At 39.8% G+C, this 24,716-nt stretch overlaps 1 protein-coding gene across 12 annotated transcripts in view; it reads left to right on the forward strand.

Moving 5' to 3' along the window:
- The window catches only part of OSBPL1A (oxysterol binding protein like 1A), a 231,010-nt gene that overhangs the window by 52,706 nt on the left and 153,588 nt on the right, over positions 1–24,716 (forward strand). For 4 of the 12 annotated variants that reach the window (XM_070050377.1, XM_051851325.2, XM_070050380.1 and 1 more), the window contains 4 exons: positions 7,366–7,464; positions 8,405–8,527; positions 11,017–11,151; positions 20,182–20,263. In XM_070050377.1, coding sequence (XP_069906478.1) covers positions 7,366–7,464; positions 8,405–8,527; positions 11,017–11,151; positions 20,182–20,263 — 439 coding nt within the window. Of the gene's footprint in view, positions 1–7,365; positions 7,465–8,404; positions 8,528–9,198; positions 9,218–11,016; positions 11,152–16,784; positions 16,862–20,181; positions 20,264–24,716 lie in introns of those variants that run through there. The other 8 variants (XM_070050375.1, XM_070050384.1, XM_070050381.1 and 5 more) reach the window with 4 other exon arrangements.

Genomic DNA, 24,716 nt, shown 5'->3' on the forward strand with positions numbered 1-24,716 from the left:
GGGTTGTCAGTGGACCGTAGCAGTCTCTCTGCTCTTTAGAGCTCACCATCTGCCCTTCTCTGTGTGAACACTGAGGGGACCAGTGCTACTCCCCCTGGGGAGTCATAGCCTCAGGCACCTTCCCCAGCAGTACATCTTTGTGAGACAAGGCTGACCTCTTCAATGTCATTGTGCCCTTTCCTCCTTTCACATCAGTCCAGAGGCCGAGCAAGCCTCTCTGATTTTACCTGTTCAGTGTTCTCTTGCTTTGTGTTCTTATAGCCTGGCCATTCTATTCTGTTCTGTTCCTGCCCTTGATTTATCTACTTAATACTACAGTTATAATTGGATCCTTAATTTCATTCTTGCCTTCCTTTTCTTAAAAGTTTTATTTGAGGGGCCAGCACTGTGGTGGGTAAAGCTGTCGCCTGCAGTGCTGGCATCCCACATGGGCACTGGTTCGAGTCCCGGCTGCTCTACTTTTGATCCAGCTCTCTGCTATGGCCTGGGAGATCAGTAAGAGTATGGCCCAAGCCCTTTGGCCCCTGTACCCACGTGGGAGACCCAGAGGAAGATCCTGGCTCCTTGCTTCAGAGCAGCACAGCTCTGGCCATTGTGGCCAACTGGGGAGTGAACCAGTAGATGGAAGACCTTTCCCTCCCCCTCCCCCCCAACTCACTCTGACTTTCAAATAAATAAATCTTTTTAAAAGAAATTTTATTTGAAATAGAGACAAAGAGAGCTCTTCCATCCACTGGTTCACTCCCCCAAATGCCCACAGCAGCCACGGCTGAGCCAGGTCAGGTGGAAGCTAGGATCTGAGAACTTCAGCTGGGTCTTCCATGTGAGTAGCAGGGGCTCAAGTACTTGATCCCTCACTGCTGCCTTCCAGGGTGAGCAACTCCCATTTCCCACACTGCCAGTTCTTGATAAACTCATAGAAACAGAAGGTGAAATGATGCTTAACAACTTCAGCTAATTCATGTAAGTGTGATTATTTGTCTTTTGGTGACTTAATATCTTAATATCACTTAATATAGTGTCCTCAAGATTCATTACTGTTATAGCATGTAACAAAATTTCCTCTTTAAAGGCTGCTGCTATGTGTTTACATTGCATTTTCCCTCTTTATGTTTGTTTATTTTATTGTAAAGATTTTTATTTATTTATTTATTTGAGAAGCAGAGTTACAGAGAGAGGGAGAGGCAGAGAGAAAGGTCCGTCCACTGCTTCACTCCCCATGTGGCCGCTACGGCCAGAGCTGAGCCGATCTGAAGCCAGGAGCTTCTTCCAGGTCTCCCACATGGGTGCAGCAGCCCAAGCACTTGGGCCATCTTCTACTGCTTTCCCAGGCCATAGCAGAGAGCTGGATTGGAAGAGGAGCAGCCAGGACTAGAACCAGTGCTCATCTGGGATTCCGGTACCGCAAGTGGAGGCTTAACCCTCTACACCACAATGACAGCCCCTGCCCCCTTTGATGTTTATTTTCATCTACTTGAAAGGCAGAGCAATAGAGAGAAAAAGAGGCTATCTTCCATCTGCTGGTTCACTCCCCATATACCCCACAATAGTCAGGACTAGGCCAGTCTGAAGCCAGAAACTGGGAACTCCATCCTAGTCTCCCACCTGGGTGGCAAGGGCCAAAGCACTTGAGTCATCATCTGCTGTCTCACAGGATACATTGGTGGGAAGCTGAATTGGAAGCAGAGTATATAGGACTTGAACTGGCACTGTGTTATGGGTTACAGGTGTTGCAAGTAGCAGCTTAACCCACTGCACCACAATGTCTGCCACCTACACCACTTTTTTATCTGTTCATTTGTCAATAGATATTTAGGTTGCTCCCACCTCTTGACTTTTGTGAGTAGGCAGTGAACATGGGTGTGCAGTTAACTCCTCAACATCCTGCTTTCATTTCTTCTGGATGTTTACCAAGAAGCACACATATGATCATATGATATTTCTATTTTACTTTGACCAAGTATCATATGATATTTCTATTTTTTAAAAATATTTATTTGAAAGGCAGAGTTACAGAGAGGCAGAGGCAGGGAACGAGAAGTCTTGAATCTGCTGGTACACTCCCCAGATGGCTGCAACAGCCAGAGCTGAGCCAGTCCTTTGCCAAGAGCTTCTTCCGGGTCTCCCATGTGGGTGCAGGAACCCAAGGACTTGGGACATCTTCCACTGCTTTCCCAGGCCATAGCAGAGAGCTGGATTGGAAGTGGAGCAGCCAAGGCCTTGAACTGACACCCATATGGGATGCTGGAACCTGCAGGTGGCAGCTTTACCTGCTACGCCACAGCACCGGCCCCGATATTTCTGTTTTTGAACTTTGAGGAACTTCCATACCACAACTGCTAGACCACTATAATTTCTCAACAACAGTACTTAAGGGTTTTAATTTCTCCATATTCTTGCCAACACTTAGTTTTTTTCTTGACAGTGGCCACCCTTATGGATATGAAGTACCATCATTGTAGTTATGATTTGCATTTTCTGAATGATTAGTGATATTGACTGTCTTTTCATATGCTTATTGGCCATTTATGTCATCTGTGGAGAAACATCTTTTTGAGTCCTTAGCCTATTTCTTAATTATGGTTTTGTTACTTATGGAAGTTCTTCAAATATTCTTGATTTTAATCCCTTTCCAGTTACATGATTTATGATTACTCTTTTCTGTTCTGCAGGTTGCCTTTCACTCTGTTGGTAGTGTTCTTTGATGTATGGTTTTTAATTTTGAGGTAGTCAAATTTACCTGTTTTGTTCATTTGTCACCGGTAGTTTTGTTGTCCTAGCCAAGAAATTATTTCCCAATCCAATGTCATAGAATGTTTTTCTCTGTTTTCATCTAAGAACTTTACAGTGTTAGCTGTTACAATTAGGCCCTTGATCCATTTTGAATTAATTTTCACATATGGTATAGAATAAGGTCCAGCTTTATTCTTCATGGCAAAGATCCCGTTTTCCCAGGCTGAAGCTCAGAACATGGAAACTCAATCTGGGTCTCCCATGTATGTGGCAGGGACTCAACCATTTAAGCAATCATCTGCTGCCTCCCGAGTTGAACATTAGCAACAATATTGCATTGGAAGCAGAGCTGGTGCTTGAACCCAGGCTCTTCTGTATAGGATACAGTTGTCCCAAGCAATGGCTTAACCCACTCTGTCACAATGCCTGTCCCTACCCCCTGTTTTCTAATTAACTCCACTGTGATTGGAGAACATATGAAGGGCCTTCAGAAATTAATGGAAAATGGGTACTATGAGGTAATTATGCATATATTTCAAATTTTTGGCACTAAAATAAACTTACATTTTGATTCCATTTTCCATGAACTTTTGGAAGTTTCCATGAGTATTATTTAGTATTTGCATAATGCCCTACAATCTTCCTAAACTCATTAATTATTTGCAGGCCTCAGGATTTCTTACGTACATAATCATGTCTGCAAATAAGGGTTGTTACATTTAGTTCCCATCTTTAGGCCTTTTCTTTCTCTCTCTCTGTGTGTGTGTGTGTGTGTTTTAAGATGTATTCATTTGAAAGGAATAGTTAGAGAGAGCTTCCATCCACTGGTTTGCTCTGCAAATGGCCCCAACGGCCAGGGCTGAGCCAATCTGAAGCCAGGAGCTAGGAGTTTCTTCCGGGTCTCCCACACGGGTACAGGGGCCCAAGGACTTAGACCATTTTCTGCTGTTTTCCCAGGTACATTAGCAGGGAGCTGGATTGGAAGAGGAGCAGCTGGGACTTGAACTGGCACCCATATGGGATGCTGGCTCTGCGAGGCAGTGGCTTTACCCACTAGGCCACAGCACTGGCTCCAGGCATTTTCTTTCTTATCCTTGCTTTATTGTACTGGATAGGACCTACAAAAGAGTTGTAAATATAATCTCTTTGAGTTGACATCCTCAGTTTGTTTCTTATGTTAAATACAACACATTCAGGCATTCACAATTGAATTATTAGCTATAGATTTTTATAGATGCCCTTAGTCTGGTTGAAATTCTATTCATTTCCTAGTTTACTAAGTGCTTTCATTATGAAAAACTATTGAATTTTGTCAAGTGCTTTTCTCATATTATAGAAATGACCATGTGATATTTCTCATTTATTCTACCAATATAGTGAATTAGGTTGATAGGCTTTAGGGTGGCAATAAACTAATATTACCCAAATCTCACTTGGTCTTGATGTTACCCTTTTAATATATATTTTGCTAATTAACATTAAGGAATTTTATATCTGTGTTCATGATGGATATTGGTTTAGTTTCTTGGGATGTTTTGTCTGGCTTTCAGATCAGAGTAAAGCTAGCCTAGTGTTCATTCCTCCTCAGTTTTTTAGAAGAGTTTGTGTAGGCTTAGGCTTGTTTCTTCCTATAATGCTTTAATTAATTCACCAGCAACACAACAAAAGTCAGGAAGATTTTTTTTTTTTGTCAAAAGAGTTATAATTACCAATTTTTTATTTAATTTAATTTTATTTTTTGACAAGCAGAGTGGACAGTGAGAGAGAGAGACAGAGAGACAGGTCTTCCTTTTGCTGTTGGTTCACCCTCCAATGGCCGCCGCGGCCGGCGCACCGTGCTGATCCGATGGCAGGAGCCAGGTACTTATCCTGGTCTCCCATGGGGTGCAGGGCCCAAGCACTTGGGCCATCCTCCACTGCACTCCCTGGCCACAGCAGAGAGCTGGCCTGGAAGAGGGGCAACCGGGACAGAATCTGGCGCCCCGACCGGGACTAGAACCCCGTGTGCCGGCGCCGCAAGGTGGAGGATTAGCCTAGTGAGCCGCGGCGCCGGCCTATAATTACAAATTTAATCTCTTCAGTTACTATAGAATTGTTCAAATTTATTATTTTTTGTGGGAGTTTTTGGAATAATTTTGCTTTTTAAGAAGTTTGTTCATTTTTTCTAGTTTGTCAAATTTTTAAAAAGATTTATTTATTTCAAAGGTAAAATTACAGAAAAAGAGAGGGAGAGACACAGAGGTCTTCTACCTGCTGGTTCACTCCCCAAATGGCCTCAAAGACCAGAGCTGGGCCAGGCTGATGCCTGGAGCTTCTTCCAGGTCTCCAATGTGCGTGCAGGGTCCCAAGTACTTCTTCTACTACTTTCCTGGGAACATTAACAGGGAGCTGGATCTGAAAAAGAGCAGCCGGGATTTGAATCTGCACTCACATGGGATGCAGGTATCAGTTGGCAGCTTAACCCCATGCACCATAACACTAGCTACTTGAGTTTATATTCTTAGTTGAGACTTATTGTCTTGACCAATACAGACATTTAAAGCTCACTTTCCCACCTTCTAGGTGTTTTTATTTCATCTTACTAATTTTATGTTTTATTTTCATTATCATTCACTTCAAAATATTTTTTAATTTATACAGGATTTTTTTTTCCTTTGAATCAAATAATACTGACATCTGTTGTATAACTAGGAATTTCCTGGTTACCTTATTTTCGATTTATAATATTCCATTTTTGTCATTGAACGTATTCTTATGTGATTTTCCTTTTGCTGAGTATTGAGATTTGTCTGATGGCTCTACTTATGTATTATCCCTAGACAATGCACTTGAAAAATAAGGTGTATTTTTCTATTACTGGGTGTAGTTTTCTACAAATACTGATTTTGTTGTGGTTGTTAATAATGTAGTTCATAGCTTCTATTTCTTTTCTGGCTTTTGGCCAATTTTATCAAGTGCTGAGGAAGAGATGTTATAACTTCTGATTATACTTGTAGAATTGTTCTTTTATTGATCGCATATATTTTTATGTTGTTATCTTCCTGATTATTTGACCTTCTTATCACTATGTAGTGGCCCTCTTTATTTCTTATATTTTGTTTTGAAATCAATTTTGTCTGATATTAATATAATAATTCTGGCCTTTTTATGCTGTTTGTTCAGTGTCTCCATTTACTTTCAGTCTATCTGTGACTTTGTATTTATTTCCTGTTTCTCTTGCAGGTAGCATATATTTTAATCCATATTATTCATTTTGATAATTTTTGCCTTTTGGTTAGATTTGCTTGTGTGTGTGTGTTCTACTTCATGAATCAGGTAATTTTGGATTGTATCCTCAATATTATGAATATTAAGTTCTGGAGAGTGTCATTTTCCCATTATTTGTTTTGTTTTAGATAGCTGTTTTCTTGGTTTGGATTGTAAACTGTCTGGCTTAGAGCAGCTCTGGTCTCAGTTTAGATAGATTGTGTTTGTGCGAGCAGCTTTGAATCTTATCTGTTATGTATGGCTCATGGGTTAGAAATGTCAGTACAAAGGCTATCAGAACTTCTTGTCTGTATCTTTCCAATGGGGGATTTTTCATTCTCCTTAGTGATTGTGAATCACCCCCAGCTTTGCTTTATTAATAATATAAATACAGGGGTAGGTATTGTGCGATGAATTAAGCTCTTGCTTGGAATGCCCACATCCCCTATTGGAGTGCCTGGGAATCTATCTCATCCCCACTTCTGATCCAGCTTCCTGCTAATGTGCCCGGGAGATCTAGATGGAGTTCCAGGCTGCTTGCTTTGGTCTAGCCTAACCACAGCGGTTGTGGGCATTTAAGAGAATGAACCAGCAGATGAAAGATTCTGTCTTCCTGTCTCACTTTAACCTACATTGAAAGTGGAGCAGCCACGACTCTAACCAGGGCTTGTATGTGGGATGCTTGTATTACAGTCAGTGGCTTAACTCACTGTGCCACAACACCAACCCTGAAAAATTGTTTTTGGTTTTTCCTTCTTCCATTTCTTCTCTTACTACTCATTCTTCCACAGTCAGCTCAAATATTGTTCATATTCATCTTAAACACAATGTGTAGGGGAGTGGTATGAATAGAAACATGGAGCTTGGCATAGAAAGGATTTTACAGTCTCAGTATATATAAAGTTATACTTAATAGGGTAAAGCCAAAATTATGTACCTAATGAGTTATAACCATAAAACAAAACAGCTTTCTAAAAGAAAACAAATGACATCAAACAGGAAAATGACAGACTTTCCAGAACTTAATATTCATAATATTGAGGATGCAATCCAGAATTACCTGATTCATGAAGTAGAACACACACACACAAACAAATCTAACCAAAAGGCAAAAATTATCAAAATGAATAGTATGGATTAAAATATATGCTATACCTAATGAACTTTGAGTCACTAGGAATGTGAAATCGAGATTTGACACAGGTAGGTCATAGTGCATTTCATACTCCCATTATATCAACTTTTTTTTTCTGGTTTTCATCAATCACTATTTTAACTTTTGTTCAATTGGATATTATTAGTCATGTTAGTACTTTAGCCTTTGTATATAATTTGAGAGTCCTCTTTTATGTGAGTGAATATTATCTTACTGACTTTGTATCCAAGGTAAAATCTACCGATAGCTGCCTCTTCTTTATTAAGTGCTTTGATGACACCATTCACAGCTTCCGGGTTCCTAAGAATAGCCTTCAGCAGTCAAGACAGGTAAGCTCCTGGATTCGTTTATCTGTCATAAAACTTAACATGTAAAGACATAGACAACATGACATAGGTTCAATGTTAACACCTAAGATCTTGTTGATTGTTCTTTTTAATGAGAGCAATTATAGGAAACTTTGCAAATTTGGCTTATGGATTAGTTCTTTATCAACATATAATTTGTAATTTTTTGTTTCAATCCTCTGAATGTTAGAGACCCCTATTGGTTTTGGAAGAAAAGCTAAGGGATTATTTAGTCTACCCTTTAATTGATAGGTGAGGAAATGGGAAACTATGGTTGAAATGATCTCCCAAGGCTATGGAGCTTGTTAGTGACAGGACCTGGACTGTATCCAACTGTTTTAATACTTACTACAGTATAGTCTCAGCTTCCCTTCACTCTCAATTGGACAACAGCACCAAACAAGAAAATTGGGATTCAGTTCACGGAAATTCATGATACAGCTATTTAACGGAGAATTCATGTCCCTTCAAATCAAAGCAGTATTCATCATTCTGTCTTGTATTTTGTTTTTGTTTTTGTAAATCTTAGAAGGGATTAAATAATCTGTTTTCCAAAGTGGTTAATTTTGGTCCTGCAAATCAGTTCAATGTATGACTTTGCCAGTATTCATTAAATGGAAAGATTTGACCTTGAGTAATGCTGTAAGAAAATAAGGAAGAATTAAGAGAGGTATTTTTTTTTTTTTGGCTAAACATATCTTTTTTGAGAAACCAGAGATTTGTATAAGCCACAGTAAATTTCATTAGGGCAGTTTGGTATCTTAAAATGGGTTGAATTTCTTGTGCTTATATGATTACAGGTTAGTAAAATGGTGTATATGAATCCATTATTATATAGCAACTGTTTAGCAGTGTTGAGAACCTATAATTCTAATTAAAAAAAATGGTTTTCATATTTCCTTAACTCCTGGGACTGTTTCAGGCTTGGATGGAAGCAATAGAAGAGCATTCTGCCTACAGCACTCACTACTGCTCCCAGGACCAGGTGACTGATGATGATGAGGAAGATGCTGTTTCTGCTATAGATTTGAGGGACTCCTTAGAGGTGAGACAGTGCCACTGGCCTTATGGCTGACCATGTCGTGCAAGTTTTACAAGATTCTGCATGTCTTGAACCTTCTTGAAGTTAGAAGGGGCGTGGCCTAATGTAAGAAAATGGCAAGGATTTTTGGTGGTAGATTTATGTAAAATTTCAAGGATGCTGAATTTTAGAGAAATCTAATAAATCTGGGAGTTGTTCCTTTGTATTCTATGAAGCTGAATAAAATTTCTTGGGGATACTAGCTGTTTTATGAAAGTATCAAGAGACTGAATCAGTAACTACCGTGCAAATTTGATAAAAAGAAAAATGTTTTTAAAAGATGCAAGGTTTTGAAATTATGATTCCTGACAGCAATGGAAATAGTGTTGCTCTTTGTCTAGGCATATTCTATTTCTGTTTGTAATGTTTCTTTTGTGATGATAATATTAAATGTCCCTGAAGATTGGCTGTAAGGATGTGGACATGTGCCTATAGTGTGTGTGTGTGTGTGAGAGACCTGTTTTACACTGCTCCACTCAGATTGTCATTCTAATAAAAGTGCTGCCAGTAGGGGGAGCATGCATTGCTTGACTTGCTGCCCTTTATGACTTCACTGCATAGTTTAGTGTAAATAATGCAATCATAGTGATGCATTTACTGGCCAGTAGTTTCATTTAAAACCGCTTGTAACCTGTAGCTCCAGGTTGCTTAGAGGTAAGGTAAAGTGTCAGTAATGAGCGGAGAGGATCTCATCTGAAGTGACATCATGCCTTGTCCATAGAGAAATATGAGAATGTATAATTTAAGTGAAATAGGTATTCTTTTGGGGAAGAGAGACCTTAGTTTTCTAGCTGTGCCTCATAAATGTTCCTTGTTGGAAAATAATGGGAATTGGGATTGAAAGAATTTGAACTATGAAAGAATGTTGAGTTTCAAATAACTATGTAAAACATATATATTTGCTTACTTACTAAATTTCATCACTTTTACATAAAAATTGAATGAATTGCAGTATTTGAATGCTCTTAAATCAACTTGAATGAAGTTAAATATGCTTTATCTATGGAGTTTATTGACTTATGGACCTATAAATTGACTTATGGAAAACATTTTGACTTTTTGAATCTGTAATCTTAATTTATGATGAAACAAAGAATCTGAACTGTTTTGTTAGTTTTAAACAGATTCAATGTACTTTGTAGATACAATTCTAAGAATATAATGGGGCCCAGTGCTGTGGTGCAGTGGGTTAAGTTGCTGTTTGCAGAGATGGCTTCCCATATGGACACCAGTTCAAGTCCTGGCTGCTCTGCTTCCCATCAGCTGTCTGCTAATGTGCCTGGGAAAGCAGGGGAAAATGGGTCAAGTGCTTGGGTTCCTGCACCTATGTGGGAGATCTGGAGAAAGTTCCTGGCTCCTGGCTTTGGGCTGGCACAGCCCTAACTGTTGTGGCCATTCAGGGAGTAAAATAGTGGGTGAAAGATCTCTCTATGCCTATCTTCTCTCTCTAACTCTGACTTTCAAATAAGTAATTAATCTCTAAAAAAAAAAAAAAGAATATAATGACTTTCCTCCCTCTCCCCCCTTTTGTTTTCTTTCTTCCATTCCCTCCCCTTTTCTCTTCCTCCCCCCCTTTCATTTTTGAGATAGCATATTTTTAATTATATTACAGTCAAGGGCCTAATGCTTTACCAAATAAGTTTAACAAGTGAAAGGCAAAAAAGACCCTAGTTTAGCAGGAATATAGGCAAAGGCTATAAACAATAATCTAACATAAAAACCATTTTACCCATATACAGTAAATTTTAAAGTATTGAAACTGTAGTAGTAAATCTTTTTTTTTTTTAAAGATTTGTTTATTTATTTGAAAGGCAGAGTTACAGGGAGGGGGTTGGTGGGAAGAGACAGAGATATTCTTTTTGCTGGTTCACTCCCCAAATGGCCACTTCAGCCAGAGCTGGGTGAGTCCCAAACAGAAGCCAGGAGCTTCTTCTGGGTCTCCTATGTGGGTACAGGAGCCCAAACATTTGGACCATTCCCCTTTGTTTTTCCAGTGACATTAGCAGGGAGCTGGATTGAAAGTGGAGCAGCTGGGACTCAAATTGGTGCCCATATGGGTTGCCAGTACTGCAGGTGGCGGCTTTACCCACTATGCCACAGCAACGGCCCCAGTATAACATTCCTAACCATTGGTTTGACAAGGGTATAAAACAAAGATTTATAAAGCTATATTTACATCAATACTGATACACACAGGTATTTCTTTTTTTTTTTTTTTTTGCTTTTTTATCTTTTTTCCTTTTAAGATTTCAGCTCCCATTTATAAGGAAAAAACATGCAGGATTTGTCTGTGTGTGTCGGGCTTATTCCACTCAGCATGATGCCCTCCTGCTGCATTATTTTCATACAAATGATAGAATTTCGTTCTTTTTCTATAGTTGAATAATATCCCATTGTGTATATATATCACATCTTCTGTTCATCTTTTTTTTTTTTTTTTTTTTTTTTGACAGGCAGAGTGGACAGTGAGAGAGAGAGACAGAGAGAAAGGTCTTCCTTTGCCATTGATTCACCCTCCAATGGCCGCCGCGGCCGGCGCGCTGTGGCCGGCGCACCCCGCTGATCCGATGGCAGGAGCCAGGAGCCAGGTGCTTTTCCTGGTCTCCCATGGGGTGCAGGGCCCAAGCACCTGGGCCATCCTCCACTGCACTCCCTGGCCACAGCAGAGAGCTGGCCTGGAAGAGAGGCAACCGGGACAGAATCCAGCGCCCCGACCGGGACTAGAACCCGGTGTGCCGGCGCCGCTAGGCGGAGGATTAGCCTAGTGAGCCGCAGCGCCAGCCGATCTTCTGTTCATCTTATGATGAATACCTTGGTTGATTCCAAGGTGAATTTGCCATTGTGAACAGTGCTGCTGTAAACATGGTGGTACAGGTATTTCTTTGATAAAACATGTTCATGTCTTTTGGGTATGTACCCAGTAGTAGGATTGCTGGGTCATTTGGCAAGTCTATTTTTAGGTTTTTTTTTTTTTTTTTTTTTTTTTTTTTAATAAAGAAATCTCCATACATTTTCCACAATGGCTACACTAATGTACATTCTCACCAACAGTTTATAAGCATTCCCCCTTCTCTACATCTTCACCAGCACTTGTTACTCTTGTCTTTTGGATTTTAGCCATTATCATAGGAATGTCTGTGATGATATCAGGTGATATCTCATTGTGGTTTTGATTTGCCAGTGATGTTGAGCATTTGTTCATATATTTGTTGGCCGTTTACATTTCTTTTTTCAAGAACTGTCTGTTGAGGTTCTTTGCCCATTTCAGAACTGGATTGGTTTTTTTTTTATTGTTCAGTTTTTAAAGTTGCTGATATATTCTGATATTAATCCTTTGTTGCATAGGTAGCTTGCAAATATTTTTCCCATTCTCTTCACTCTATTGAATCATTTCCTTTGCTATGCAGAAGCTTCTGAGTTTGATATATTCCGATTTGTTTAGTTTTGCTTTTGTTGCCTAAACTGTGGTTGTTTTGTCCAAGAAGTCATCATGTACACCAATGTCTTGGAGTGTTTCCCCTAAATTTTCTTGCAGGAACTTCATAGTCTCGGGTGTTAAATTTACATCTTTGATCCGTCTTGAGTTGATTTTTGTATATGGTGAGAGGAATGAATATAATTTCATTCATCTACATATATAAATCCAGTTTTGCCAGCACCATGTGTTGAAGATGTTATTTTTACTCCAATGTATGATGTGAGCACTTATGTTAAATTAGTTGGCTGTATGTATATGGATTAATTTGTGGGCTCTCTGTTCTGCTTCACTGACCTATGTGTCAGTAGTTATGCCATTGTCATGCTGTTTTAATTACTGTAGCTTTGTAGTATGCTTTGAAGTCAGATATTGTGACGACGCTAGCTTAATTTTTTTTTCCTTTTACTCAGGATCACCTGTCCTGGGTCTTTTGTGATTCCATATGAATTTTAGGAATTTATTTTCTAACTCTGTAAAGAAAGTCATTGGTATTTTGATAGGGATTGCATTGAAACTGTAGATGGCTTCAGGTAGTATAGACATTTTAATGATATCAATTCTTCTAATCCGTGAGCAAGGAATATCTTTCCATTTTTTTGTGTCCTTGTTGATTTCTTTCATCAATGTTTGATAATCTTCATCGTACAGATCTTTCACTTCTTTCGTTAAATTTATTCCTAAATATTTGATTGATTGATTGATTGATTGAGTGTGTGTGTGTGTGTGTGTGGCTATTGTGAATGGGATTTCTTTCTTGAGTTCTCTCAGTGACTTCATCATTAGCATATAAAAAATCTGTGTTTGTTTTGTAACCTGCAACTCTACTGAGTTGGTTTATCAGTTCTAACAGCTTTTTGATGGAGTGTTTAGAGAATCTAAGCTCTTCTCTGCTTTGTTGAAGGTAGTCACCAGAATTTGTTGATGGTTGCTTTACCATTAGTGCTTCTATTTTAAAACCTAATGTGTGAACTATGAGTTTAATTTTCAGATCAGTGAGCGTTGAGAAAGTAACATCTAGTAAAGCATATAAATAACATTAAAACTGCTTGGAAAAAGAAGGAAAGTTCACATGGATATGGCCAAAATCATGTTAAACAAGTACCAGATTAAACAGCACTAAATTAACTTTTTGGTTCATATTCCCTACTTGAGAAAGAAATCCTTCCTGTTTACCCTCAATATAAGGTATGTGATAAAACCTGGAAGGATTTACAAACTACACTGATATCTTTCCCAGGATTATGGTGATTTTAAGACTTCAAATGGAAACTACTTGTAAAATAAAAACTTCCTAACTTGCATATTGTTAAAAACTTTCTTAAAGCTTACTTTAGTATAATTAGCATGCTATCAATCTCAACTGTACCTTTCATTTTATTCCTTATTTGGATATTTTGCTCACGTGATAACTAAAATTATGAAGTTTTCTATTTTAGACTTTATAGCTTCTGAAACAAATGACAGTTTTAGACACCGTTGACCAGACTATGGATATACTTCCATCTAATGGTTTGAATGCTAATTCTGTTAGAATTATTTTTTTTTTGAGAGGTAGGGAGACAGACACACACATGCACAACTACAATCTTGTGATTCGCTTTATAAACAGTGACCCTGAGTGGAGAACCAAACATGGGAGCCAAAGGAATTAGTCCAGGTCTCTGACTGGGTAGGGGGAATCTAGTCACTTGGGCCCATCACTCTGCCTCCAGGACTCTGCATTAGCCAGGAGCTGGAGTGGAGCCAGATCTTAAACCCAGGTACTCTGATTTGGGACATTGGTATGCTGATGTCTTAACCACAAGTCCAAAGCCCACCCCTAATTCCATGAATCTTGATTCTGGCTCAGTTTCTGAAGGCTGATCCAAAATAGGTGAAACTTGAATGAGCTTTGAATTGCATTGAATTGTAACTACAGTAGATTGGCTCCAATATACCCTTGATCCATAAGTTATAGGGAAATTTGGGACCACTTTGTGGAACAGTTCTATTCCTGATAGAGTTAAACATTCTTAAAGAAATTATATACTTTGGGACTGAAAAGCTCTAAAAACCAATTTTAATTCCTCAGTATGCTTCTGGATTAGCATTAAATGCATGCGTAAGAAACTGGAAAAATTCTGTCTTAGAAGATGACCATGCTATACTTTGGCACTTAGTTTACCTCCTCCCAAAATGAGGATCTCCAGAAACTTCAAACATTTTTTCACGATTCTCTGTCCACAAGCTAGGCTTCCATGGAGAAAAGTGTAAGTCATAAAAAGTCCGGTCTCATGATTGTTGCCTTAATGGCAACTTGGAAATATTTCAGAAATCACATTTGGAAAGAACATCACATGGAATATTGGTATAGAATTGCAGTATCCAGTATGATAGTTATGTCACATGTGACTGTCTATATTATTCTTAAATAAAAAATTGAGTTCCTTATTCTAACCAGCTGCATTTCAAGTGCTCAGTAGTACCGTGTGGCTACTGCATTGGAGACAGTAAAAATAGAGAATGTTTCCACCATCATAAAAAGTTTTATTAGCACTAGGATAGGCTCTTAGATTCTTAGGGTGGTGGTAGCGAAGCTGTGATGATATTCGTTGAGGAGACCTTGATTCTATAGGATCTGAACTGTATTTGTGTTATAAGAAGTAATGAGCAGATGCTAAATTTTAACAATTAGAAAATAATATGGCCGGCGCCGTGGCTCACTAGGCTAATCCTCTCCCTTGCGGCGCCGGCACACCGGGTTCTAGTCCCGGTCGGGGCGCTGGATTCTGTCCCGGTTGCCCCTCTTCCAGGCCAGCTCTCTGCTGTGGCCAGGGAGTGCAGTGGAGGATGGCCCAAGTGCTTGGGCCCTGCACCCCATGGGAGACCAGGATAAGTATCTGGCTCCTGCCATCAGATCAGCGCAGTGTGCCGGCCGCAGTGCGCCAGCCGCGGCGGCCATTGGAGGGTGAACCAACGGCAAAGGATGACCTTTCTCTCTGTCTCTCTATCTACTCTGCCTGTCAAAAAAAAAAAAAAAGAAAAAAAAAAGAAACTGTCCTGATTTAAGAATAATTATGCAAAAAGGTGCATGAACATCAACATGGGGCCAATAAAGACTTGTAGATCTAGATAAGAATGAGGTGGATTTTTTTTAAAGATTTTATTTATTTGAGAGGTAGAGTACAGACAGTGAGAGGAAGAGACAGAGAGAAAAGTCTTCCTTCCTTTGGTTCACTCCCCAAATAGCTGCAATGGCCAGAGCTGCGCTGATCTGAAGCCAGGAGCCAGGAGCCTCTTCCTGGTCTCCCACGTGGGTGCAGGGGCCCAAGGACTTGGGCCATCCTCTGCTGCTTTCCCAGGCCACAGCAGAGAGCTGGATCAGAAGAGGAGCACCAGGACTGGAACTGGCTTCCATATGGGATGCCGGTGCCGCAGGCGGAGGATTAACCTGTGCCATGGCGCCGGCCCCAGGTGGATTTTTTAAAAAGACTTTTTTTTATTTAAACTGCTGAATGGCAGAGAGGGAGAGGGATCTTCTGTCCACTGTTTCATTGCCTAAATGGCTGCAATGGCCAGGGCTGGGCCAGGCGGAAGCCAGGAACCTGAAACTCCATTCTGGTCTCCCCTATAAGAGGCAGAGGCTCAAGAACTTTAGCTGTTCTCTGCTTTCCCAGATGCATTAACAGGAAGTTGAATCAGAAGTGGAACAGTAGGGACTTGAACTAGCACTTCAGTACTGGATAATGCTATTGCTAGCAGCAGCTAAACCCCCTGAGCCACAATAGTGGCCATGAGGGGGATTTATTCAAACTAAAAAACTTAGGATATGTAGTGAAGGAAAAATGGCAAGCAATCATATGGTATATCCTATGTGCTACTTGGGAAGACAAAAGCTGGGATGTATGTAGACATACTTGCATAGGCTTAGATCATTTCCGGAGAGAGGAGAAATGAACACTTGCTGCTTTGGGGCTAGGAAAGGAACAAAACTGGGGAGCTCTAGGACTGATGGTATGTGAGAGGGAATTATTTTTCTGTGTAGATTCTCTTTTATTTTTAGTTGGTATAACTATGTTGCAAAACATTTTTTAAGAAAATTACAAGACAGGGCCTTAATATTCACCAGGTCCCCCAAAGAATATTTGTGCTGGGAGTTGACTAAGAGCAAGGGAAAACTGGATTAATGGGCTGACCTTGAAGTAGATTTGGCTGAAATTCGGGGAAAGTTGAGCTGAGTTCTAGGCACCAATACATGGACTTTCCTGCAGGGAGGAAAATTATCATGGTTCTACAATCCATAATTTAAAAAGTTGGAATTAATGTTACTGAGGCATAGTTTGTATACAATAAAATAAATTCACTTTATATCTTCAGTTAGATGTCTTCTGGCAAAATGGATATGACCTGTGTAATCATCACTGTTATCAAGATACAAATACAGGGGTGAAGAACCTTTTTTCTGCGAAGGGCCATATAGAATTATCAACTTAAGAATTATCCTGCTATAGATTTATTGAATTTTGAGTCCTGCCTCTGGTCCCCTTGAATTTGCAGGCCTAATGTGGCCCACTGTCCAGACGGTCTCCACCCTGATGGAGAAGATTTTTATCTCCTCCAAAGGCTGCCCGGCTTGCCTTTGCAGACGGTGCCCTCCACATTCCTCTCAGGCCACCACCTAGCTCCTGACACTGATACAATGACAGTGTCATTATAGGCATTGTCCGTTTGGCTATTCTAGAATTCCATGCCAACAGAATCATATAGCAGGTGCTCTTTCATGTCCTTCACTCACTGTAATATTGAGTGTATTGGTAGTTTTTCCTTTTTATTGCTGTGTAGTAAGTAATGTATTTCTACTTAATTAACCAAATGGGGAGTTTCTGCAGTGTGTAGTCTGAAATTAATTACCTCGCACCTGGTGGGGGTGAGGTGGGGTGTTTGGCACATTGGTTAAGACACTGTAGTTTGGGACATCCACGTCCCATATTAGAGTGCCTCGGTTCAGCTCCTGGCCCTGCTCTCCGTCCCAGCTTCCTGTTAATGCAGTTTCCAGAAGGTAGCACATGGTGGGTGTGCATGGTTGGATCTCTGACACTCAAGTGGGAGATGCAGATTGAGCTCTTGGCTCCTCACTTTGGCCTGGCCCATCCCTGAGTGTTGTGGGCATGAGTGGGGTGAACCAGTGGATGGGAGATCTCTGTCTTTGTCTTTGTCTCTCTTTTTTGCTTTTCAAATGAATAAATTTAAAAGAAATTACCTCTTTGCTATCTGCTTCTGCACAGCTGCCTGTCCTGTTGATTTGGCATTGCCCTAAATATCAGGATAAGGAAGTTTAATATCAGCTAAAATCAACTGAACAGCTGAAACGTGGGTGGACAAGTCAGTATGACTGAAGTTCCTTAGCTGGATGCCTTCTGACCTTCTGTGCCTCCGTTCGTTGGGCATCATTCTTGTTCTATGTGCTTTGTCCAGATAACTTGGCCAAAGTAAAAACACACTGACACTTTACAGATGAGAGTATCATTTGTAGTGGGAGCCCCACTTAGAGTAAATAAGCAGAAATCAGAACTTTAATAAAAGAGTCGCTGACATGTGTATGGCATAGAAGTCAAGAATGAAACAACTGTATTGGACTCTAAAGAATTCATAGCATTAACATTCACAAATAATGTTTAGATTTTTATAATATAACCAAGATCTGCTAAGGAGAATTTACAGCACTCTGGGGACTGTGTTGTATTTCTTGTATTAATAATCAGTCTTTTTTCTTTTTAGTATCCACTGAATGGCACTAAGTTGTTTGGAAATGACAATAATTTGTTTAGAATAGAAGACACATGTTGTACCCAACTTGAATGTGTGGATCCAGTTTTCTCCAGCTGACATGTTATATACCTTTTAATACAAGAAGTCATCAATCAAGGAAACTTTTTTTTAGTAACTGTCAGGTAGATAAGCTAAGTGAAGATGAATGTGATTTAAGCATTTGAGGACAATGCTCTAGAGAATGTTTGCCTCTCTTAATTATAACTTCAGGCTCTACCTGTTTATTACAGATTCACAGTCTGCAGGTGAAGCCAGTGCTTGCTTTTATGCATCTAGCCAATTTTTACCATACAAAGGAAAGGAGAAAACAGTAGTGTTGACTTGCACGTGATCAGGAATATTAAATATGTATACAGCAAGGATGACGATTTTCTATTAATAAATCATGAGCAATGCATTCAGTTGCAGTGCCTGTTTCCAGGTCAACTTTTTCCCTACCTTCAACGTGTGTTCTCAGGTTACTGAAAAAATCATCAAGCATATCATTTCTCTTTCTATGGCATTTTAAATTGCGTAGTGTTAGGTAATTTCCCTCTCAGAAAGAGGAAAATAACTGAATTATATTGAGGTATTGTTAGCAATCTCAAAACAAAAAGAGAGGGTAATGCAAATTTAAAGTAGAACATTGCCTGTCACTAATATGGTACCATGAATAATTCTGCTGTGGTTGGGCTGCGCTTCATAAGCACTGAAAAATTCATAAGGTGAAATAGGAGAAAGGGGTGCTTACCTGGGTCACCTTGGCACATGGAGCTATGGAAGGTTTAATTTGGGAGGCAAAATGTTTTATGATGGACCAGATGAGATTAAGAGTACAAAGTGGAGAAGTTTCATGAGGCTAAATGTTTTACTCTACCTACAACAATGTTATTCTAATATTTTTATTGCCATATCCAAGGATATTTACAGTATAATTTTCTTGTTTGTTCTTCCTACTTCTTTAGAGGGAAACTATATATAAAATGAACTTCAAGATTACATTGTTAATATAATAAACAGTTGTAGCTGACTCTTCATTTTGTACTTGTAAATATGCATTAAGATGGGAATGTAACCTCTACCATGATATTCTGTTATTATGTTTTTCCTTCATGGATCTAAATATGTAGAACTTGCAAACAAGGTGATTGCTTTCTATAATTTTGTTTTCATAAGCTCTTACTAAGAAAATGTCTCTATTAGGTGCTAGGGTGATCTTAGATTGTAGGATGAAAATCAACTTGAAGTTTCCGAATGTTGGGATCATATGGGTTTTTTTTTTTTTAAACAAAAGTAGTTTTTAAAATATATTCTTTCTAAAAATGTTTATTTTCATCTCCTTGAAAGAGTGACAGTGAGAGAGAGAGAGGGAGTGAGAGATCAGTATTTTATCTACTGGTTTACTCCCCAAATGTTTGCATCAACCAGAGCTAGCCTAGGTTGAAGCCAGAATCCAAGAATTCCATCTGATTCTCCCATGTGGGTAGCAGGGACCCAAGCATTGGAGCCACAAACTACTGTCCTCCAGGATGTGTTAGCAAGAAGCTGGATCAGAAGCAGAGCAGCTAGGATGCTTGGGTTTCGAACTGGTACTCTGATATGGGGCAGCAGCTTAACTTGCTGTGCCACAATGCCTGCCATAAATTATACTATTTTTTAACCCCAAAATATTTATTTATTTATTGTTTGAAAGGCAAAGTTACAGAGAAGCAGAGAGAGAGAGAGAGAGGGAAGGAGAGAGAGAGAGATTTAGTTATTCCATCTGCTGGTTCACTCCCTAAATGGCTGCAATAGCAGGAGCTGGCTTCCTTTGGGTCTCCCACGTGGGTGCAGGGGCCCAAGGACTTGGGCCATCTTCCACTGTTTTCCCAGGCCACAGCAGAGAGCTAGATTGGAAGTGGAGCCACCGGGACCCGCACCAGCACCCATATGGGATGCCAGCACTACCAGTGCTGCTCTACCTGCTATGCCACAGCGCTGGCCCTAAACTATATTCTTAAGGAATGCATTTTGTAATTTCATGATGAATTTAATCAGGCTTACTAAAAATACTAATAAATCACAGAAGTAACTCCTCAGATATCATGAGAAAGTAGTGATAATACAGTTTATGGTTGTATGGCATCAACATGACAGATGTTGAGTATATTTAGAATTTAGAAATATTAATCTGTACTTGATTGAATGTTATATTCAGTTTCTTAGGAAATGTTCTTCCACTTTTTCTTCCTATAAGGAGTACGTCTTTACTATATATATCTGAACTGAAAGTTTTTGCAGAAACATTAAAACATAAGTAATGTAGAAAGCCTTCATTGGTTTTTCTAATTTGATTCTTTTTTTTTTTTTTCAGAAAGCACAAACATGTCAACAGAGACTAGATAGAGAAATTTCCAACTTTCTCAAAATGATTAAGGAATGTGACATGGCTAAAGGTAAAAAAAAAATGAATAAATGTTGAAATAAACACTACCCAAAGAAATCACTGTTTTAACACAACCCATTATCACCACTATCATAGGTGTTGTCACTTTGTGGTCTTTTTTGACTATATGTTTTAAATAATTTTTAGTTTTAAATTCACAATTGCATTTGCTGAAACTATTTGGAAATTCTAAAAAGGCCATTTAAAATTTCTGCTCACTGAGGATGCTCATTGTATTGATAATATTTTTATTCTTTTAAGAAAAAGGAAAGTTTTAAGTTACTATTTTGGGATTTTAAGTTCATTTTTCTACATACGGAGAATTTTGCTTAAGAATTCCATAAAATGTGGATTTTGGAGTTAGACTACCTATAGCTTGAGCTCATAGACTGTCACTTGCAAGTTATCATTCTAAATAGCACCTTTACTTTTCTTAGGGTCAATTATCCCATCCCCGTTTAATAGGATGCTGTGTGTTTGTCATCAATAGAAAGAATGCTCTTTCTATACTGAATTTGCTTGAGGTTTTCATCATGGAAAGCTGTTGTAGTTTATCAAATGCTTTCTCTGCATGTATTGAGATAATCATATGGTTTTTATTCTTCAATCTGTTAATGTGATATATCACTTTTATTGATTTGTGAATGTTGAACCATCCCTGCATATCAAGGATAAATCCCACTTGGTCTGGGGGAATGATCTTTCTGATGTATTGTTGCACTTGATTAGCTAATTTTTTTTTTTTTTTTTTTTGACAGGCAGAGTGGACAGTGAGAGAGAGAGAGAGACAGAGAGAAAGGTCTTCCTTTTTGCTGTTGGTTCACCCTCCAATGGTCGCCGCGGCCGGTGCACCGCGCTGATCCAATGGCAGGAGCCAGGTGCTTCTCCTGGTCTCCCATGGGGTGCAGGGCCCAAGCACTTGGGCCATCCTCCACTGCACTCCCTGGCCACAGCAGAGAACTGGCCTGGAAGAGGGGCAACCGGGACAGAATCCTGCGCCCCGACCGGGACTAGAACCCGGTGTGCTGGCGCTACAAGGTGGAGGATTAGCCTAGTGAGCTGTGGCGCTGGCCTTTTTTTTTTTTTGGACAGAGTGGACAGTGAGAGAGACAGAGAGAAAGGTCGCTAATATTTTGTTAAGGATTTTTGCATCTATGTTCATCAGGAATATTGGTCTATAATTCTCTTTCTCTGTTGGATCTTCTGACTTAGGAATTAAGATGATGCCTCATAGAACGAGTTTGGGAAGATTCCCTCCTTTTCAATTGTTTTGAATAGCTTAAGAAGAATTTGAAGTAGTTTTTTAGATGTCTGATAGAATTCAGCAGTGAAGCCATCTGGTCCTGGGATTTCTTTGTTGGAGGGCCTTTATTACTCCATCTTGGTTATTGTTATTGATCTGTTTAAGTCTTCTGTGTCTTGATGACTCAATTTTGGTAGATTGTATGTGTCCAGGAATTTATCCATTTCTTCTAGATTTTCCAATTTGTTGGCATGTAACTCTTTGTAGTAATTCTTGATGATTCTTTTTATTTCTGTGGTATCTGTCATTACATTTCCTTTTTCATCTCTGATTTTATTAATTTGAACCTTCTTTATTTTTTGGCTAGTGGCCAAAAAGTGGTGTATCAATTTTGTTTTTTCAAAGAACCAGTTTTTTCATTTCACTGATCTTTTGTATTTTTGGCTTCAGTTTTGTTTATTTCTTCACTAATTTTAATTATTTCTTTCCTCCTACTAATTTTGGGTTTGGTTTATTGTTATTTTTCTAGGTCTTTGAGATATATTAAAGCTCATTTATTAATGCCATTGCAGTTTCTTGATGTAGGTACCAATTGCTGTAAACTTCCTTTTTAACACTGCTTTTGTTGTATCTCATAACTTTTGATATGTTATATTGTCATCTTCACTTTTTTCTACAAATTCTTTGATTTCCCTTTTGATTTTTTTCTGTGACCCACTGTTCATTCAGGAGCATGTTGTTCAGTCTCCATGCATTTGCATATATTCTAGAGATTCTTGAGCTATTAATTTCCAGCTTAATTCTATTGTGGTCAGAAAATATATATGGTATGGTTTTTTTTGATTGATTGAGACTTGCTTTATGGTCTACCTTATGGTCTCTCCTACAGAAAGTTCCATGCACTGATGAGAAGAATGTGTATTCTGTGACTGTGGGATGAAATGTTCTGCAAATACCAGTTAGGTCCATTTGGTTCAAAGTGTAGATTAGCCTTGTTATTCCTATGTTGACTTGTTCATTTATGAAAGTGGGGTGTTTAAAGTCCCCTATTACTATTGTATTGGAGTCTATGTCTCCCTTTAGATACATTAACATTTACTTTAAATAGTGAGGTGCCTTAGCATTGGATGTATATACATTTACTATAGTCATGTCTTCCTATTGAATTGATCTCTTAATCATTATATAGTGCTCTACTGTCTCTTTTTGTTGTTGTTGTTGTTGACAGGCAGAGTTAGTGAGAGAGAGAGACAGTGAGAAAGGTCTTCCTTTTTCCATTGGTTCACCCCCCAAATGGCTGCTACGGCCGGTGTGCTGTGCCAATCCGAAGCCAGGAGCCAGGTGCTTCCTCCTGGTCTCCCATGCGAGTGCAGAACCCAAGCACTTGGACCGTCCTCCACTGCCTTCCCAGGCTACAGCAGAGAGCTGGACTGGAAGAAGAGCACCCGGGATAGAATCCAGCGCCCCAACCAGGACTAGAACCCGAGGTGCCGGAGCCGCAGGCGGAGGATTAGCCAAGTGAGCCGTGGCACTGGCCCTACTCTGTCTCTTTGAACAATTTGCATGTTAAATTCTATTTTGTCTGATATTAGGATGGCTATGCCTGCTTGTTTTTGTTTTCTGTTAGCATGGAATATCTTTTTCCATCCTTTCACTTTCAGTCTGTGTGTATTTTTGTTGGTGAGATGTGTTTATTGTTTGCAGCATATAGTTGAGTCTTGTTTTTTTAATCCAGTTTGCTAGTCTATCTATTAATGGAAGAATTTAGGCCATTTATAGTCAAGATTACTATTTTTTTAAAAAAATTTTTTGACAGGCAGAGTGGACAGTGAGAGAGAGAGACAGAGAGACAGAAAGAAAGGTCTTCCTTTGCCGTTGATTCACCCTCCAATGGTCGGCACGCTGCGACCGGTGCACCACATTGATCTGATGGCAGGAGCCAGGTGCTTCTCCTGGTGTCGCTCCCCCTCTTCGTGGAGGAACGACACAAGACCCTGCGCTGTTCTTTCGTCTGCTCGGCCCTCCCCGGGTTTGCTGCTGGTTCTTCCCGGGTTGGCTACTATCCCTTCCACCTCCGTGGAAGGGCAGTTCCCCCTGGCCACATTCCCCACTTCCGCAGGGGAGCGGCACACCGCCGGCCGGCTCTTCTCGGGGGCTGCACAGGTGTTCCCCTTAGATGTTCCCCATAGATGTTCCTGGTGCATGCCGTCTCTCTCCTCCTTTATAGTCCTCCTCCGCCAATCCCAACTCGGCTGCCCACACGCCGAGTACGCCGCTCTCCAATCAGGAGCAAGTCCTACAGTTTATTAGTTGAACTGGAGGCAGCTGTGCGGAAGCTGTTTACTTCTCTCCCAGCGCCATATTGTGGGAGAGCAGATGCATAGAATAAGTCCTAATTCGAGTAACTTAGTCTAGTCCGGATTGCTCCCCACATCCTGGTCTCCCATGGGGTGCAGGGCCCAAGGACTTGGGCCATCCCCCACTGCACTCCCGGGCCACAGCAGAGGGCTGGCCTGGAAGAGGGGCAACCGGGACAGAATCCGGCGCCCCGACCGGGACTAGAACCCAGTGTGCCGGCGCTGCAGGGCGGAGGATTAGCCTAATGAGCCGCGGCGCCGGCCAAGATTACTATTGATAAGTGATGACTTAGCCCTGTAATTTTTCGTTAAATATTCCTATTATTTGCTTTGGATTTCCGTTGAACTTTTACTGTGAGATTTTCTGCCTTCACCTTCTTTCATAATGAGAACTGTGTTTTTGTGTGCAGCACATCTTTAAGCATCTTTTGAAAGGCTGGACAAGTGGTGACAAATTCTTTTAATTTCTGTTTGCTGTGGAAGGTCTTTACTTCACCTTCATTCATAACTGAGAGGTTTGCAGCATACAGTATTCTGGGTTGACAGTTTTTTCTCTTTAAGACTTGAACTGTGTCTCTCCATTCTCTCCCATCCTATATGGATTCTGATGAGAAATCAGCTGTGAATTTAATGGGAGATCCTCTGAAAGTTCTAATGTTTTTCGCATGCACATTTTAGAATTTTTTCTTTATGTTTTACTGTTAAAAGTTTGACTACAATGTGTTGTGGTAAAGATCTTTTCCATTCATCTATATCAGGAATTCTGTGTGCCTCATGTACTTTGATGTCCCTTACTTTCTCAAAATTGGGGATGTTTTCTGTAATTATTTCACAGACTAGGCCTTCTAATCCATTCTCCTTCT

This window comes from Oryctolagus cuniculus, chromosome 10 (assembly GCF_964237555.1).
Source record: "Oryctolagus cuniculus chromosome 10, mOryCun1.1, whole genome shotgun sequence".
In the NCBI taxonomy this organism is placed as follows: domain Eukaryota; kingdom Metazoa; phylum Chordata; class Mammalia; order Lagomorpha; family Leporidae; genus Oryctolagus; species Oryctolagus cuniculus.